This window comes from Nelumbo lutea, chromosome 3 (genome assembly GCF_056320005.1).
Source record: "Nelumbo lutea isolate HS-2025 chromosome 3, American lotus-T2T, whole genome shotgun sequence".
In the NCBI taxonomy this organism is placed as follows: domain Eukaryota; kingdom Viridiplantae; phylum Streptophyta; class Magnoliopsida; order Proteales; family Nelumbonaceae; genus Nelumbo; species Nelumbo lutea.
The window spans coordinates 50,030,299-50,046,984 of NC_142686.1; the positions used below are offsets into that span (position 1 = coordinate 50,030,299).

General features: G+C 39.3%; 1 protein-coding gene across 10 annotated transcripts in view; it reads right to left on the reverse strand.

Moving 5' to 3' along the window:
* The window catches only part of LOC148864884 (uncharacterized), a 37,288-nt gene that overhangs the window by 17,482 nt on the left and 3,120 nt on the right, over positions 1-16,686 (reverse strand). For 8 of the 10 annotated variants that reach the window (XM_088979180.1, XM_088979178.1, XM_088979177.1 and 5 more), the window contains 4 exons: positions 14,163-16,641; positions 10,638-10,753; positions 10,267-10,379; positions 6,305-6,737 (listed from right to left, as the gene is read on the reverse strand). In XM_088979180.1, the coding sequence (XP_088835306.1) occupies positions 6,630-6,737; positions 10,267-10,379; positions 10,638-10,753; positions 14,163-16,641 (2,816 nt within the window). In that variant the 3' untranslated portion in view covers positions 6,305-6,629. Of the gene's footprint in view, positions 1-6,304; positions 6,738-10,266; positions 10,380-10,637; positions 10,754-14,162; positions 16,642-16,686 lie in introns of those variants that run through there. The other 2 variants (XR_016110174.1, XR_016110173.1) reach the window with 1 other exon arrangement.

The window sequence follows — 16,686 nt, forward strand, 5'->3', positions numbered from 1 at the left end:
ATATACTTGTCCACTGCTACCACTACGGCTAGACTGAGCTCCTCGAGCTCCACCTCTAACACCATGGCCTCTCGATACTACAAAGGCTGATTTGTCGAAAACACTAGAGTTCTCAATATATCCAATGGAAATCCTCTGAAATCGAGAAAACACCTCTTCTAAGGAAGGAAGAACTGACCCTCCTAGTATCTGAGCCCGCTCCGGTTCATACTCAGATTTCAGCCCCACCAAAAATCGAGTCACATCAAATTGTTATTTTTGTTGTTTCTAAACTTTGATATCAGATGTGAGGGGGTGATAAACACTCAATTCATTATGAAAGTTTCTCATACTAGCATAGTACTCCTCATGACTCTGATTGCCCTGTTGCAGATTAAAGTATTCCTGATACAGCCACTCTTCACTACCATCGGGTAAGTACTTAACAGTATAAACCCACTTACCTCCATTAAACTGAATGGAGAAAATTATGTACATTGGGCTAAATCTGTAGAAGTTTATCTTAAGGCAAAGAAGAAAGTGAAACACATAAGGGAGGAAAAGTATGGAACCCAAGATTAGTGTAAATTTCATGTTTCTTGACACTGCCAAAGATGTGTGGGACCATGCTAAGAAGTTGTATTCTGGCCAAGACAATACAGCTAGATTCAGGTAGTTAGTAGGGACCATCACAATATACTTGCTATCATTGTTGTCTCCCTTTGTTGAATTTGGCACACTACGCACTAGACCACACTACGCACTGATCAAACTAGTTCCAGGACTTGTTATTACTGAAAATTGCATTCTTTACACTACAAACCCTACCCCATGACTACTTGAAATCTCACGACACTATATAAGGACCACTCCCCCTTCGAATCACATTGAAAATAGAATAAACCCTAGCACACTACAGTCTGAAATCCCACCATACGATCTTAAACATATTTATTATTTGATTCACAACAAAAAAATGCACAAAAATCTCTTACCTAATCACCCGAAAATTAGATCACACAAGACACCCACTGTACCACATGAATCAGCCCTCTTCTCTTTATCGATTAGGGAAGGGCTTCTTAGAAACTACAACAACCAACTACAAATAGCACAACTGGAGGCATAGAAACCTTCAAGGGAAAAGGGAAACCAGTCCTTTTCAGCCCTTTCCCTTATCCCCAATTGATGGCAAAGAAACCAAGAGAAAACCCTAGATTGGGTGTGCAAAAAACAGAAATCTAGGCAGAACCGAGTTGCTTAGTTGAGCTCTAATACCGTATTATGATTCAGCCTACCCTTGAGTCCTGTTACAATGATAACAGTCAAGAAGAGAGAAGAAGAAAGAAGAAAGAAGGAGAGAGAGAGAGGAAGGAGAAGAAAAGAAGAGAAGAAAGGGAGAGAAAGATCTGGTTCGAATGAGAGAAAAGATTACTTCTCCCATTTGGCCAGATGTATTTTATATTACTAATATAATGGAAAAGACACATGTGCCCCAACTTAAGTGAGGGACACTAGTTCTAACATAATCTTACACATCAGCAACCTCAACATAAGTGATGGAGCGCAATTGGGCCGGTCTTAGCTGTCAACGAATTCGCCTCTGAGCTGGAGTTTCGGGGAGCCTAAAACGGGAAAGATGAGAGAACTCCGGGGGGAACCCCGTGTGATAACTCCGAAGCTCAAGTCAGTAATCTCTCAAAGGCAAAGTGTAGACCAGATAGCGCAAAGTTCACATACCTTTTTTGTTGGGGGCAGGGGGCCTTTTATAACCAATTCGCGCACTCGCTCCGAGGCCCTTGTCAGGTCGGGTATGATTACCCTTGTGTCTGTCAATTCGGCTGTCGTCCTTTCTGCTGGGACAGAACCGCCACTGCCTAACCGTCTCTCTAACGGGAGATGGCGGTGCCAGGAGGCGGTGGCAGGTGGCCGTTTAGAGTGCGGCCGTCAAGCGTCAGATCCCAAGTCAGTCAGGTGCGGCGCCCTCGGGTATGGACTTCCTCAGTGTCAGGCATAGTACGGTTTGTTTGGTTTTGGTGCCCTGAAGGTGATGTGGTGGAGTGGTGAGCGAGGCGAAGTCTTGAGTTCGGAGGTATGTATAGGGCCGGTCAGTTCGGCAAGGGGTATCTCGAGCTGTTACAAGGTAGGCCAGTTCGGCGAGGTGTATCCCGAACTGTTACAAGGCAGGCCAGTTCGGCGAGGTGTATCCCGAACTGTTACAAGGTAGGCCAGTTCGGCGAGGTGTATCCCGAACTGTTACAAGGCAGGCCAGTTTGGCGAGGTGTATCCCGAACTGTTGCAAGGCAGGCCAATTCGGCGAAGTATGTCCCGGACTGTTGCAAGGCAGGCCAGTTCGGATTACTTTCTGGTTTGGGGCCAAGGGTGAGTTCGGGCCCCTAGTAGGGAGTTCGGACCGCTGGTTTCTCCCCTTGGTGCTCGCGCCTTAGGCTTGCTTTTGTGCCGAGCTGTTGCTTTTGCCACATGTCGCATAACTGTGAGGTCGGGCCAAATCTTCCTTCATCAATTGCCCCCACTCCTCGCGCCAAGGGTCTTGCCCTAGTGCGGGGAGTTTTGCGAGGTGGTAGGTGGATTTGTCCCATTCTTCGAATCTTGACTACGGGAGTTGCTTTTGCCAGGGTTCTTCAGTTCCGAGAAGGCGGGAAACGTGCCTACTGCTCATAAATGTTGACGGTCGTGATAGCGCGCATTTAAATTTCAAAAATTCGCGTCGCTAGGACGTAACAACGGGTCATTTAAATTTGAAAAAAGCGCGCCACTGTCGTTCTGAAGGGACGTGCGCTGACGGTTTTGTCAGTTGCAGGAAGACGTGCGGCGCGGTCAGTTTCAGAAAGACGTGCGCCGGCGCGACGTCGGTTTCAAAAAGACGTGCGCTGATGTTTCGCTCTTTTTGGAAAGACGTGTGCCAATCACATCTTGACCTCAGGGGACGTGCGGTCAGCGCAAATGTGGGTCATCGGATCATCTTTGATCTACACGGTCTGTTCTTGGTTACTGTAGCTGTAAATAGTGGGGGACCCCAGTCGATTTGTCACTTCTGCGATTTGCCTCTTGAGCTCGCGTCCAGGTTTTTCAGCTCACGTCTAGGCTGGTTACTTATCCTTCAAAGTTTTTGGCTTGTTCCCGTCTTCGGAGCCTTCAAAACTTTCCAGTGAGTACCTTCCTGAATCCACCTCTTTTCCTCGATGTCTAGCTTTGATAGCTCAGACGACTCTTCAAGTAGGACTGATATAGGTTCTACAAACCGAGCCGTATCCCCCGACTGCCTTAGTGATCTCGAGGTGGAACTTGAGGATGACTATGAACCCGTAGGGCGAGCCGCTTCGGGCAGTTTGGCGTCTACCTCTCGTCGAGGTTGGATGCTAGACAGGTTTGGTCCCTCGACCATGATGCCCGAGGGACTCCAATCTATACCCATGCCTTACAATCTGCCTACGGGGTATACATATTTCATTCCCTCGGGTAGTTTTCCTTGGGAACACGGTCCTGACGAGATCGTGATTTTTCGAGAGCAGCTCGCTGCGGGGCTACGACTGCCTTTCCACCCCCTTTTAGTCGAAGCCATAAATCACTTTGGTGTTACCATTGGCAAGCTTCACCCGAACTCTATTCGGAACCTAGTGGGGACAGTTTCCCTTTTTTGTGAGCAGAATTTCCCTTTAGACTTGGAGATATTCTCCTCCATCTTGATGCTCAAGAGACAAGCGAGTTCTCTTCCTGGGGGAAGACGGGCATATTACCTTTCTCCTCGCCCAGGCTTTAAGCTTCTGTAGATCTTCCTAATAAGGTCCCGACGTGGAAGCGGGATTACTTCGGTGTGCGAAGTGCACAAGAGACGGTGAAGGGCCTCCGACAATGGGCACGACAAGGTTTAAAGTGCCATCTGTACTTAACGGAGGCCAAGCTTGTTGCGGTCGGCCTGAGTTCGGGTAGGTTTCTAGTTCTGCGGCTTCTTGTTTGCTTTGTTCCTTCATTTTTTCTGATGTCGAACTCGTTTTTGCGGGTGTGATGGATGCGGAGAGAACTCGTGGGGAGTGCCTATTCCAGGGCATGAAGAGGAGGAAGCGGGTCGCCAAGCGAACTCGTACCGAGCTGCCCCCGGATGAGGAGCCTCAAGTTTCAGGCCACACGCCGAAGGATCTGCCCAAGGAGCCCGAGGTGACTCCGCCGATGCATGAAACTACCGGGGCGCCTTACGCTGAGACCACTCATACGGGTGCTCCTACATACTCCAGTGCTCCTGCTCACTCTAGGTACGCTCATACGCGAGCTGGGCCTTCGGGCTCGGGAGCTCAAGGGGAGTTCAGGAGCGTGTTGACGCCGAACTACGCTCTTCAGAAGAGTAGGGAGGCTACTTTCCCCGAGGAGATCGCGGCGTGGACCGATCTTCCTTTGAATTAGGTCGCCTGCCGTGCCATAACACATGCTATGGTGGTAAGTCAGATTTCGTCTGCCTTCTTCATTTTCTATCGCTTTTGCTGTTGTTGCTTACTTGTTTCTTTTGGTAGGCTAATTCTTCAATTCACGCCTTAGCAGCCCAAGTGGAGAGGAGCTCGCGACAGGCGCGAGCTGCTGAGGCTGCCGCCCATGCTACTGAAGAGGCTTTCCGTGCTGCCAAGGCGAATACCCGAGCTGCTGAGGCGACCGCTTATGCTGCCGAAGAGGCTGCTCGCATCGCCATGGCCAGGCAGGCGATGTCTCAGCGTGATGCCGAGGCCATGGGGGTAGTCGTCAAGCACATGGCGGACTTGAAGTTGGACTTGCAACATCAAGTCGAATATCTTCAGGAGGACATCAGGGAGAAAACGCAGATTTTTTCCCAAGGCATTGAAGACGCCAAGAAGAAGACCGTTGAAGACTATATTGTCTCTCCGTGTTTTGACGATCTGATGGTGGATTCTTACAGAAGGGGGTTCAAGCTAAGCCAGTGGATGATCTAGAACATGTACCCCAACCTCGATGTTAGTGCCATATCCACTTCACGTATAACTCAGGAGATGGCCAATGCTGTCGATGGCGAGCCGGATTCTGAAAGAGAGGCAGGGCCTTTGGGTGTTGTTGAAGTGCCTTCTGATGGCCAAGAAGTAGCTCCAGGCATGTAAAGATTTTTTTAAGCCCTAAATCTCACTCAAACTAAGTTTCTCTGGTTCTTCTTGACTGCTGGGCAATCTCCAAGAGCAAAAGTGTCTTGGGTAAGCTTCAAACTCCACCAATCTCCAAGAATCAGGCCACGAAGAGAGCTAAGTCTCCAGCCCTATTAAAATCTCATGCAGCCGGCTGGGAAGAGCTCACATGAGATTCACAAGCAGAACTAAATCTGCTCCGATACCAAATTGAAGTTACTGCTGTTAGCAGAATTTTTATGTTGAAAGAATAACCCATAAATCAAAGAGAAGAAGAGAGAAGAAGACAATACAACCTTCAAATTTTGGTGAAGAACAACTGTAAAAATAAAGTGTCTTGGTGGCTTTTTGTACAGCTTCTCATTGTACAAAGGACTTTTTCATTAATATAATTATACTTTACCTTTTGCTCAAACAAAAAAATAAAAAAATAAAGAGTCCTACTATGGTGCAGTGCTGCAATGTAAAGCCTACCCCATATAGCAATAGCAAGGAGGGTGAGGTTATAGGTAGGTAAACTTATTTGGTAGGTCCACAGGGTGTGTGTGGCTATATGAGGTAAGCTTTATGTTGCAGAAGATGTACCTTAGCATGTTCCAAATAAAAATCTTAGATATGAAAACAAGTAAATTGATCTTAAAGTATCAATCCTAGGCCTATGTAGGAAAATAAGAAGCTCCCTCAAAATATGGTATTAACTTCCACCAAAACCAAACTAATTCAATTATAAAGACTCAAATTCCAATTCTATGGCAACCAAAGTACTACCTACCCGATTAAAGTATAATATCACACTTCTATAATTTTTTGTCTCAATAGGTTTTGAATACTCTAATTGAAACATTACAACTCTAAAAAACATACAAACACAAAAGAACGTTTTTCTAAAACTTAAGGAAAACGGTTATTTTTCTTATTTGTTAAGAATTATATAAATATTACTTTATGATCTTGACCATAAAGCTATAAACAATCTATTTATGTATAGTTTGATATTAAAAATATTATATGCATAGTGATGTATATTGCTTTTTATCTTTTGTGCTTAAATTTTAGATAGTTTCTGTATAATTAATTCTATGTATATAAATGTCCATATTATCTTTGCAATGTTTTAGTAAGCTTCCACAAACTTTCACTTATTGAGTTCACTTCCTCTTGGGCCACAATTTACACTGAAATCATAGTTTAAACCTTGCTTCAAAAATTGGTTACTGAATATGGGTGAAAGATACATATTTCTAACTGTGACTTCTCCCTCATTCTTTCCAATAACTCAAGATGGTAGAGAAGAGATTACATTTCACCCCTAGATGATTTAGCATCTCACATAGGAGCTTTTATGCCATCCATCAATAGATGGTTAAGCATTCTATCAGATTTACAAAATTCTATGTACAAAGATGTTCGCATTTACCATTATGCGCCTTGTATTTGCTTGGATAGAGGTAACCACAATGCACACTGGCAACAAAGAAACCGAGAGACAGCCATAGAGACCTTAAATTTCTAAAATCCTAACTTCTTCCTCTCTTCAAATTTTATTTTCAATTCTTCTATAGTTGGCAGTTTTCTGCCACTTCTTGCAGTTGTACTCCACCATGTCATAAGCTCATCCTGTAAAACATCAAGGAGTCATAACAACTTAGAACGGTGTGATATTGGTAGTAGGTGTCTATACACTGCCTAACTGAAACAATAATAAGCAATTGGATTTACAACAAAAAATTCTTAATTGAACTATTGAAGTTAGTTTAATAATGTTCTGCAGCAGAACATTTTACTTGGACAGCAATGCTATATACAACCAAACAAATGCTATATGGTGAAACAGGCTACAAATATTTTTTTTATTATTACAGTTTTTGCAAAACTTTAAGACAAAAATTTAGCATCATCTTACATGTATACAATAAACCTCTTTGTTCTTTAAAATCCATGTTATCCTTGTATTGAACGTTTAATTGAAAATTGAATATTATAACCAACTTTTCAAACATATTGAATCTTAAATATCCTTGTTACAGTACCTTGAACAAGTTAAACCTCAATCAAGTGTGGAAGATCAGATTTGGTGGCTGCATGTTAATTCTGGAATTTTCAAAGTCAATTCGGTGCCACATATCCTTTTGGCTGTGGATGCTGAAACCACGCCTTGGATTTGGATTTGGAAGTAAAAGATTCCCTCCAAGGTGATCTTTTTTACTTGGACAGCAATCAAAATGAAGGCTCCTACCATTGACATTTTAAGAAGTAAAGGTTTGTACCTTGTCAATAGATGTTTGTGTGACACAGATGAAGAGAATATGCTACATCTCCTAGTAAAAAAACTGCACCTACTCACATGCATTGTGGCATCATGATTTGAAATTGTTTGGGGTGTCCTGGGTCAACCCTCCTGATGTGGAGTCTCTGTTCTCTACTTGGTGTATGCAAGCTTTCTGCAGAAGGGGGAGAGTTCTCTAGAATATGTTACCTTTTGCAATCTGTTGGTGCATATGGAGGGAAAGACAACCGGATCTTTGAAGATGTCTCCCTGCCCACTGAGGAGCATTGTGGCAAGGTCGAGAGGACTGTTCTAAAGTGGGCCTTGATCAACAAGATGTTTAGGGGACTAAAGTATAATCATTTCACAGATCATTGGGGTTCTATTCTGTGGGATGACACCTTTTCTGGTTGATGTTGTTCTTTGTATTATGCTTTTTCTTTGGCATTTGTATGCTCCCTTGTAGTCAGATTTAAAGGAAATCTCTCCCTTTACAGCCTTTTCCTTCTCTTTATCTAATGAAATTATTACCACTTTTCAAAAAAAAAAAAATATTTCTACAAAATAGGCAAAGTCAGCATATAAGAGGTGAATATTAGGCCCAAAATGCACTGTTTTTTATATAGATATCACCGAGGAAATATTTTCAGAAGCATCATCACATGCAATATTTTTTTTTTTTTTTTTTTATGAATGGGTAATCAATTTTATTAAAGGGAAAAAAGGAGACTAGCAATCAGCCTTGGAGGAGGCATGAGATGCTGCCCCCCCATTGGGATGAGTACAGACCCAACTCTTATCAGTAAACAAAACTATAAGTTAACTCATTACAAAGAAACCCAAGAAGCCCCTTGTTTAGCCAGAGATTCTGCCAAGGCATTTGCTGATCTGCTAACCCACTGGAAACTGACTGACATATTTCTTGTGAGCCATTTTACTTTTTTCAGAAGATCTCTTTAGCCCCAAATAATATTACATGCATTATTAATATCAAGAGCAGTATTTTGCAACTGAGTCATTGCTTGCCCAATATGAACATATTTCTGAGTCAAAACCAATTGTTGCCGGACTGGGAAGGTCTAATTTCATATACCAAAACTATTTGACAGTAAAATTGGAAGAGGATAAGTTCTTTGATCATCCTGAATTATGGGGAAGTAGTAATTTAGCATGGGAGAGAGGATAGAGAGAATGGTTACAAGGGTATAGAGATCAAGTTTAGGGGAAATTGTTGAGTAGTCTTGTACTATACTCCATTCTCTTTCATAGCAAAGAACAGATTCATCAATGTATGAATGTACATATGTATTTGTTGTGGTTCTGTGCAAGAATAATGTTTGAAAATGGATTTCTCAATAGTAACCCCAAATATTTGGACAAAGCTTTGTTAAGTTTAATTGAGTTGACCAAAATTCAAAATGGCCAAAAATCCAGTTTGACAAGATACATTTTATTAAGACACCTGTTGATTTAGGGTTCTATCAATCTAGAAAGAAAAATAACGGATATGTGAATTTGTGATATTCATTGTTCTTATTTTTACTTGTCACTAGATTTCCGCCATATGGTCATAAACAAGCTAACTTGACATACGTTGGACATTTATAACACTTTTTGGTGGTGTAGATTCTTAATCTTCCTCAATGATTTTGGTTTGATGTCCTAGTGACCTTATTTTATTAGACAAAAAAGTCTAACCATTACAAAGTGACAAACCTACATTGGATAATGGCCTTCAATCAAGGTTCAAAATATCGATATGCCCGACATGCCGGTAGAGACGTATCGGTATTTTTTTAGTTTTTTTTTCCAGTCCGGTTCAGAGGGGCCAGTTTAAGGTCCATCCACCCCCCTGAACTGGTCAAAACCCCAATACACCCTCTGTAGGGGCGTATCGGGAAGCTCCCGATACGATACAAATCGGCCGATACGTATCGATACTTTGAACCTTGCCTTCAATATGTGAAGGCCAATGCAGAACCACATAATTTTGAAATAAGATATGACATATCCAAAGTAGAATATCTACTTCAATATGTGAAGAATACTACAGAATTCAAAACTTCTGTTACTGAGCTACAGAAAGACATTGTAAAAGGTAATTATGATTTCAAAGTACAGAATCTATAAAATATGTTGGATAACCATGTTAGTTCCATAGTTTGAGGATTATCGAGAGAAAAGTAACAATAAGAATATTTGATGATGTATCCCAACCTCTTGCAATGTTCTGCAGTGATATCTATGGGATGTATATCAGAATAATATGCAGTGATATCTGTGAGACGTATTTGTTGGAAAGAACCCAAAGGTTAAGTGGGTGGGCTTTGAGGGGACATGGATGTCATCTTGGGGAATTTCTCCTCATAATATTTGGCTTAAGTTTGACTTTTTCAAGGATTATGAATTCAATTTTTATCTGTTTTTTTATCAACAAAACATTTTCAGCTTCTCACTGTAACAACTCAACTCAACAAAGCCCCGTTCAAACTATACAGGGTCAGCTAAATGAACCAATACTGTTTGCACATTTTACCTTATCAGGGGACACCCCATTCAAATTTTGAGTCCTCAAATCTCTTCTTTAAGTCAATCCATATTCTTCATCCTTTCTCTAGCTCTTCTAGAACCATCTACTTGCATCAAAATATTCCTTACCAGGCAGCAGGTACTCCTTATGTTCATGTCTAAACCATCTTAGTCTACTGTCCCTCATTTTGTTGCCTATTCGGATTATTCTAGATCCCCATGAAGGTACTTTCTCTAGTAAATGGTATAGTGTTATTTTATCTATGCATAAAGTTCCATTCTTATCAAATCTCAATCATAACAGAGACCATACTTTTCAAATGCATAACTATATTTCAGATGAGATTTTACCTCAAGGAAATCATGGTTAGAGACATAGTGACTCTCAACTAAGCTTTTGAAACCTCCAATATCCACAGAAAGAGGAATATCCGAACTCCCAAATGATCTGTCTTGTGACACCCCTATAATATTTCAAGAGTAAAAAAGTGAGGAAAAGAAAGAAAGAAAGGAAAATAATGAATTAAAACAAAATTTAGTTGTTAAATATATGCATTGTGAACCTTTTTCATATTTAGACAAATTAAATTTGCAAAACAAATGAGCAAAAAAAAGAAAGAAAGAAATGCTTATTTGATTGTCTGTTCAGAACAATTACATCAAAATATTTAAACAAACGAACCAAAAAAGTTGTTTAGTTTTATCTATAATTCCAAGCTTACCATTTATACAAGCCACATAGTAACCTGTCCCCCCTAGTCCTTCGTTCCATTTCCCAAGACGCAAACGAAGGAAGAACCCCTCAAGACTAAAAGCTAAACTTGGAGATGTCATCCATCTAGTAGAGACATAAAATGAAAATTCAATCAATTGTAAACACAGATAACTTAGAAAATGAAAACGATAGAGTATGGATGTTTATACAAAGGTAGAAATACAATCATGAAAGACCTCTAGTACAAGGTAATGGTTTTGTGGAGATAATTATTACATGCAATGATTTAATGCACAAAGGAAGAAGAAAAATGCCAAGATATTCTTAGTCAATGATTGATTTGGTTACCATTGGCTATAGGAGTTGGAGATATTCCTATTGAGAGGAATTAAGGTTGACTGGATCATCAGAAAGTGGATTGCAGTGATTAGATCCTTAGTCAAAGAGTACAGAAAGTTAGCTTATGATACTCTCTTAGTGAGTACACTAATTTAAACTTTATAGTATGTTCCCTAATAACCTTTGTCTATGATGGTTTGGAGGGATCTTCAGGAATGGAGACAGTGCCATGAGTCCATGGCTCTAGCTTATGACCTGTCAGAACAAAGTATTCTGAGAGAACCAAGTATTTGTCTATTGATATAGGTTTCAGAATACTAGTATCTATAGATTATCAGGGGACATGAATTGATAGTTCCTAGGCTGTGATAAGATGGATGAGGAACAGGATCAGATTCATCTGTTCTTGGAGATTGTGTTACAAGATCAGAGAGGTGAACATTGAAAGAGTAAACTCTCAACATATTTTGAAAATGACACAAGTTACCTCACTTGTAAACACTAATTACATTTTTACCATCTTATTTTAGGGTAAATTGCTAAAACCTTCCCTGAAGTTGATAATCATTGCTGAAACCTCCCCTTAAGTTTGGTAATTGCAATCACCTCCCCTGAACTTTTTTGACACAGTTGCAAGTAGACCCCTCTGTTAAAATCCTCAAACAAGAGGCACGAAAATGTCCAAAATACCCATGTGATTACTATCAAGGCTGGTTTTTACAAAAAAAAAAAAACAATACAAACTTTATGAACAACAAAAATAAGAGATTTTAAAGTTGCAATTTTACCTTTGAGCAATTGATATGAAGGGCAAATTAAAAAAAAAAAAAGGAAAAGTGACTGTAAGTGCTTGGCATAGTGATTGATATAGAAAAATTTTGGAAAATAAACATTTTGGTCAAAAGTAACTGCATGGGTATTTTGGACATTTCCGTGCCTCTTGTTAGAGGATTCTAACAGAGGGGATCTGCTTGCAACTGTGTCAGAAAGTTCAGGGGAGGTGATTGCAATTACCAAACTGCAAGGGAGGTTTCAGCAGTGGTCAACTTCAGGGGAGGTTTTAGCAATTCACCCTTTATTTTATTTTATTTTTATGAACCCAATTTTAATTTTTTGTTCCCAAACTAATGCTATAGTGTACAATGTTTGTCCCTTCAACAAGGACAAGAATGTTGTTTTTGTCTATATGATATACAAGAAGGTGCCAAAAGGGTAAAATAGAAATTTTGAAAATTTTAAATGTTACTTGATTACTTTCAGTCACTAAAACCAATGGCATATTAGTGGAGGGGTAGAATAAATAACTTAACGCCAAACTACAAGGGGTGGGTAAGTTAATAGGTAAACATGAGGAGAGGTCTTAGTATTTGATTGAAATCCTAGGAGAGCTATAAGTAATTTACCCTTTTTAATTTTTATTATTATGTTGGTTTAGGATGGACCTTCATCCATAAATCTAATTTTTTGGCATTGTATAATCATAGTTGGCTTGATATGATAGATCTAACTTAGATACTTTTTTAGAATTTTATTATGTATTAATGATATCATTGGATAAAATTCCTTACAAATTCTATGTTATTTGTTTTCAATTGTTTCAAAATTTTCATGTTCATTTTGATTTTTGAATACCTCATAGACATCCTCTCATTGAGAAGAACTTTGGGGGAGTATTTATTAGATGTAGTGGATTCATAATGGCAATACATTCAGGTCCTGCGGGTTATGGAGATTCTATAGGGGCAGAACTGATGGCAGTCCTACACGATTTGAAATTGGGCAAAACCTCAATTATAGAGACATCAATAGTAGGAGGTGATTCGAAAGTAGTGGTCAGATGGTTCAGATGCAATGCAATGGGAACAAGAAAATACAGATGTATCTTGTGGGAAGTTAAAAGTTTGGCTGCTGAACTAAATGCTACATTTCATTGGGCGCCTAGAGGTGCCAATAGCATGGCCAATGCCTTGGCCAGACAAGGAGTCTACAGGGAGAAACTATTTTGTGGGTGGTTCCAATGGGGGACCAGTTGTAAATATGCACTTTAATTTGAGGATAGGTATGAAGCTAGCCTACAAGGGGGTGGAAGACACAGAGCTGTACAATATTCTTTTAATATCCTAACAAAATTGATTGTTCACAGATAAAAAATATTCCTTTTCATTATGATAAAGATCTCTTAAATGTTTGCAGCACATTCAAATTTAAGAGATTGGGGAGACTCTCTTGTATTATTATCTCTGAATTAATAAATTTTTACCTCAACTTCAGTCAAAAAAAAAAAAAAAGAGATTGTAAAACAAAATTAGCAGAGGTGATAAGTTAATTAGGTAAATTATTGAATGACTCATGCACGACTGATGTATCAAATCTTTAATTTTTAACTTCAAATATTTTTTCAGCATGATTTAGCAAAAAGATATCCTATTTTGAATTTCCATTCCCCCACCCCAAGAGAAAATTTTTGTTCTGCCCTGGGTTGGTTATTCAATCCCTAACCTTGATTCTCAAATTTCTAGCCTCAACTTTCTTATTGGATAAACATGATAAATTTTTTACATTATCATAGCCATCAATCCTAAGCACATCAAAATTGTCTCTCAAGCTTAATTATAAATTAAATTCTTTAAGCCAATTGTAGAACACCCTAAGTGCCTTCCTCATGTAGCAACTATAATCATTTTTAGACTATAATGCAACAGTTCATTTCTTCAAATCAGCAACATGGTTTACCATATTTTGTGAAACTTTGATTTTAATTAAAGTGAAAAAATTAAAATGACTAAATTTTGGATGAAGCTTTGGAATTCCACTGATCCATTTCAGTGAATTTGAGGTAGAAAACTTGGCCAAAATATGTAAGCTAATTAAAAAGATAAAAAAATTATACAAACAATGGCCACTTTATTCTCTTTCAATAAGCAAACTAAAATGACTAAGTTTTGAATATCCATTGTACATATTACTTGTTTATCTATGGCAGTGGATATGCACAAAAGAATAAAAAATGAAAAAGTGGATATAAAAACAGTAAATAGCACTTGAAAGTCATTAAAACATGGCGCAGAATTTTGAAAACCAACTATCAATAAGTTAATTTCAAACGAAAATTTCCTTCCTAATTTTTATTTCAAATAAAAATTAAGAAAGTAATCATTTTCCATTTTCTTCTAGTAAGAGAAACTTTTCTTACTTAAGGATGTCTGTGCGAGAGATACGGAGTCTCCTTATTGCTTCAAATGTTCCTGTTGGAACCTCTGGAACCTGCCTAGTGATAAAGTTGCTTAAGGGTGACTTTGAGGTATTCTTCTTTCCATTCAGCACAAATTCTTTAGAAACTCTCTGCATTTTTGATCCTTCACAAAAGTTATTCCCTTGAAACTTCTGAACTGGATTCGAATCCAAAAACCATCCTTTAAACATCGTCTTTCTACTCAAGTTTTTCTTGATGTCTATATGGTCCAAGGTTTTAGTCTCCAGTCTTGAACTTTGTCCATCACAAATTGTGAGTCTATTGCCAGCTCGGCATTGGTTATCCTCATCTTCTGAAGGCTTTAGATTTCTGTCATTGCCATGGATAAGAGTATCATCCTCTGAATTGTGATGTATTTTCTCACTTCTGAAGTTGAGCAAAGAAGTATTATCATACAAATGACCTCTTTTAAAGGATGTATAAGGGCATGCAATAGCCCAATGATTAAGCTGAAAACATTGGATACACAAGCAGGGAGATTCTTCTGCCCCAACATATGAACTAATATTTCTCATAAGATCCTCAATCTCAGATTCAATCATCTCTGAGCAATCTTGTAAGTTGTGACCTCTAATGCCACAAAACAGGCATGTTGTGGTTGCACAAGTTGCATTATCGGCTACTTCTGATGTTATGATGTGTCTGAGAGCATACAATCTCCTGGCAAAAACTGAAGCCATATCCCCTGAATTTTTGAATCTTTGAGAAGGAAGAATAGGATTCAATTTAGATTTCAACTTATGATCAGTATGTCTTGTGGCTGTTTTTAAATCTAAGGATAGAGCTGTACTTACTGCTGATTTCTGAAAATTTTTACTTAAAATATCCGTTTGGTCTTTGGCAGAATGCTCCATGACATCTTCATAGTTTTGGTCTTTGGTAAATATACAATCCTGAGGATTAGAAAGAACCCTTGTCCTCTCAGACAAATCCCCAATAGGCATATATGAAATTTTCTCGCATGAAGGTGAACATGACACAGGGTTTGAAACTTTGGTAGAAAACCGAGTTATCCATGAACTCCCAAGGAATCTGTTTCTGTTGGAGACAGAAGCTGAAAACTTGTCTGGACCCATCAAACTAAGCTTACAAGCTTCTTCCCCTTCACATGGAGGGTCATAATCTTTATGGGAAGAGGAAGTTGAAGAGCTTATTCCACACTTCACACTACCATGTGCAATTTTACATGAGGTATTAGTCTTAGCAGCACCTATCTTGTCCTTCGCCTGTGGAACAACAGCATGCATACAAGAATTATCTGCTATATTTGAAGTGCCCTCTCTACCTCTAGATGTTTCCAAGTTAAAATTTTGACCCGAAATAATAATTTCTTTACCAAATTCAGCGTCATCTTCACCATAGCCTGAAGTAAATTTATTGTCATTTATCTTTTCTACTTGTTTTTCTTCTTTAGAATTTTCTCTTGAATGATGAGGATCTGAAGTTCTTGTTTCTTGTATCTTTTTGCTTGGGAGACAGAGGGCCTGAAAAGTAGTTTGGAAACCCATATTTCCATACCTGGCACTTTGGTGATTGTCACATGCTATAGAACATTGGTCCTGACCCAAATATTCATGATGAGATCTCACAGTCAGGGCCAAGGAAGGTGGTACATCTGGATCGGTCCGAGATATTCCCTTTATCATGTTTGAAATCCATGTCACAAAAGAGCTATCTTGCCTCATGAAAGATGATGAACTGGGATTTTCATGGATCTGTTTCTTCATTCTTTTACCCTTAACTAAGAATTTCTGTTCAAAACTCCATGATCGCTTTCTTACTGAAGACAAACCTGCACCATTACAACTTTCAACACTCTCATAGCTGTCCTCCTTTGAATTTCCTTCTATAACTACTCCAATAGACAAAGCCTTTATTTTATCTTTTCTTTGATAAAGACATGTTGCACTATTATTTGGAGAAGTTTGACTCGAAGAACTCTGCTCCTTTAGAAGTGTCCCCTCATTCTGCTGAGTGTAATGTTTAACTTCTTCAGTAGGTTGTGATGATAAAGCTACATCAACCTCTGCACGTGAACTTTCACCCTTCATGGGTTGTAAGACATCTGTTAGATCACATATCTCCAAACTGACATTTGTAGACCCAGCCTCGTTCATGTTATCTTTGTTGTCCTCATCATTAGCTGAAGAAACACCCTTATGCTTCCAATAAGAGGTTATCGAATTTGGTATGGAAGTATTGGGAGATTTACATTGTTCCATTGGGGAAAATTCAGAGGCTAAAGCAACTGCGATGTCTGCTGTACCACTATTCACATTACCAACTTGTCTATTTGTGCTGAAAGGGTCAGTGCTTGCCCCATTGTTGATGTATCCACATGCTGGTTCTGCTTGAGATAAATCAGGCTTATACTCATTCTCCTTAGATAAAACATCAGCAATCCCCTCATTTTCTGGACCTGTGAGAAACCATGCTGTCCTATGAGATACCATTAGACATCAAA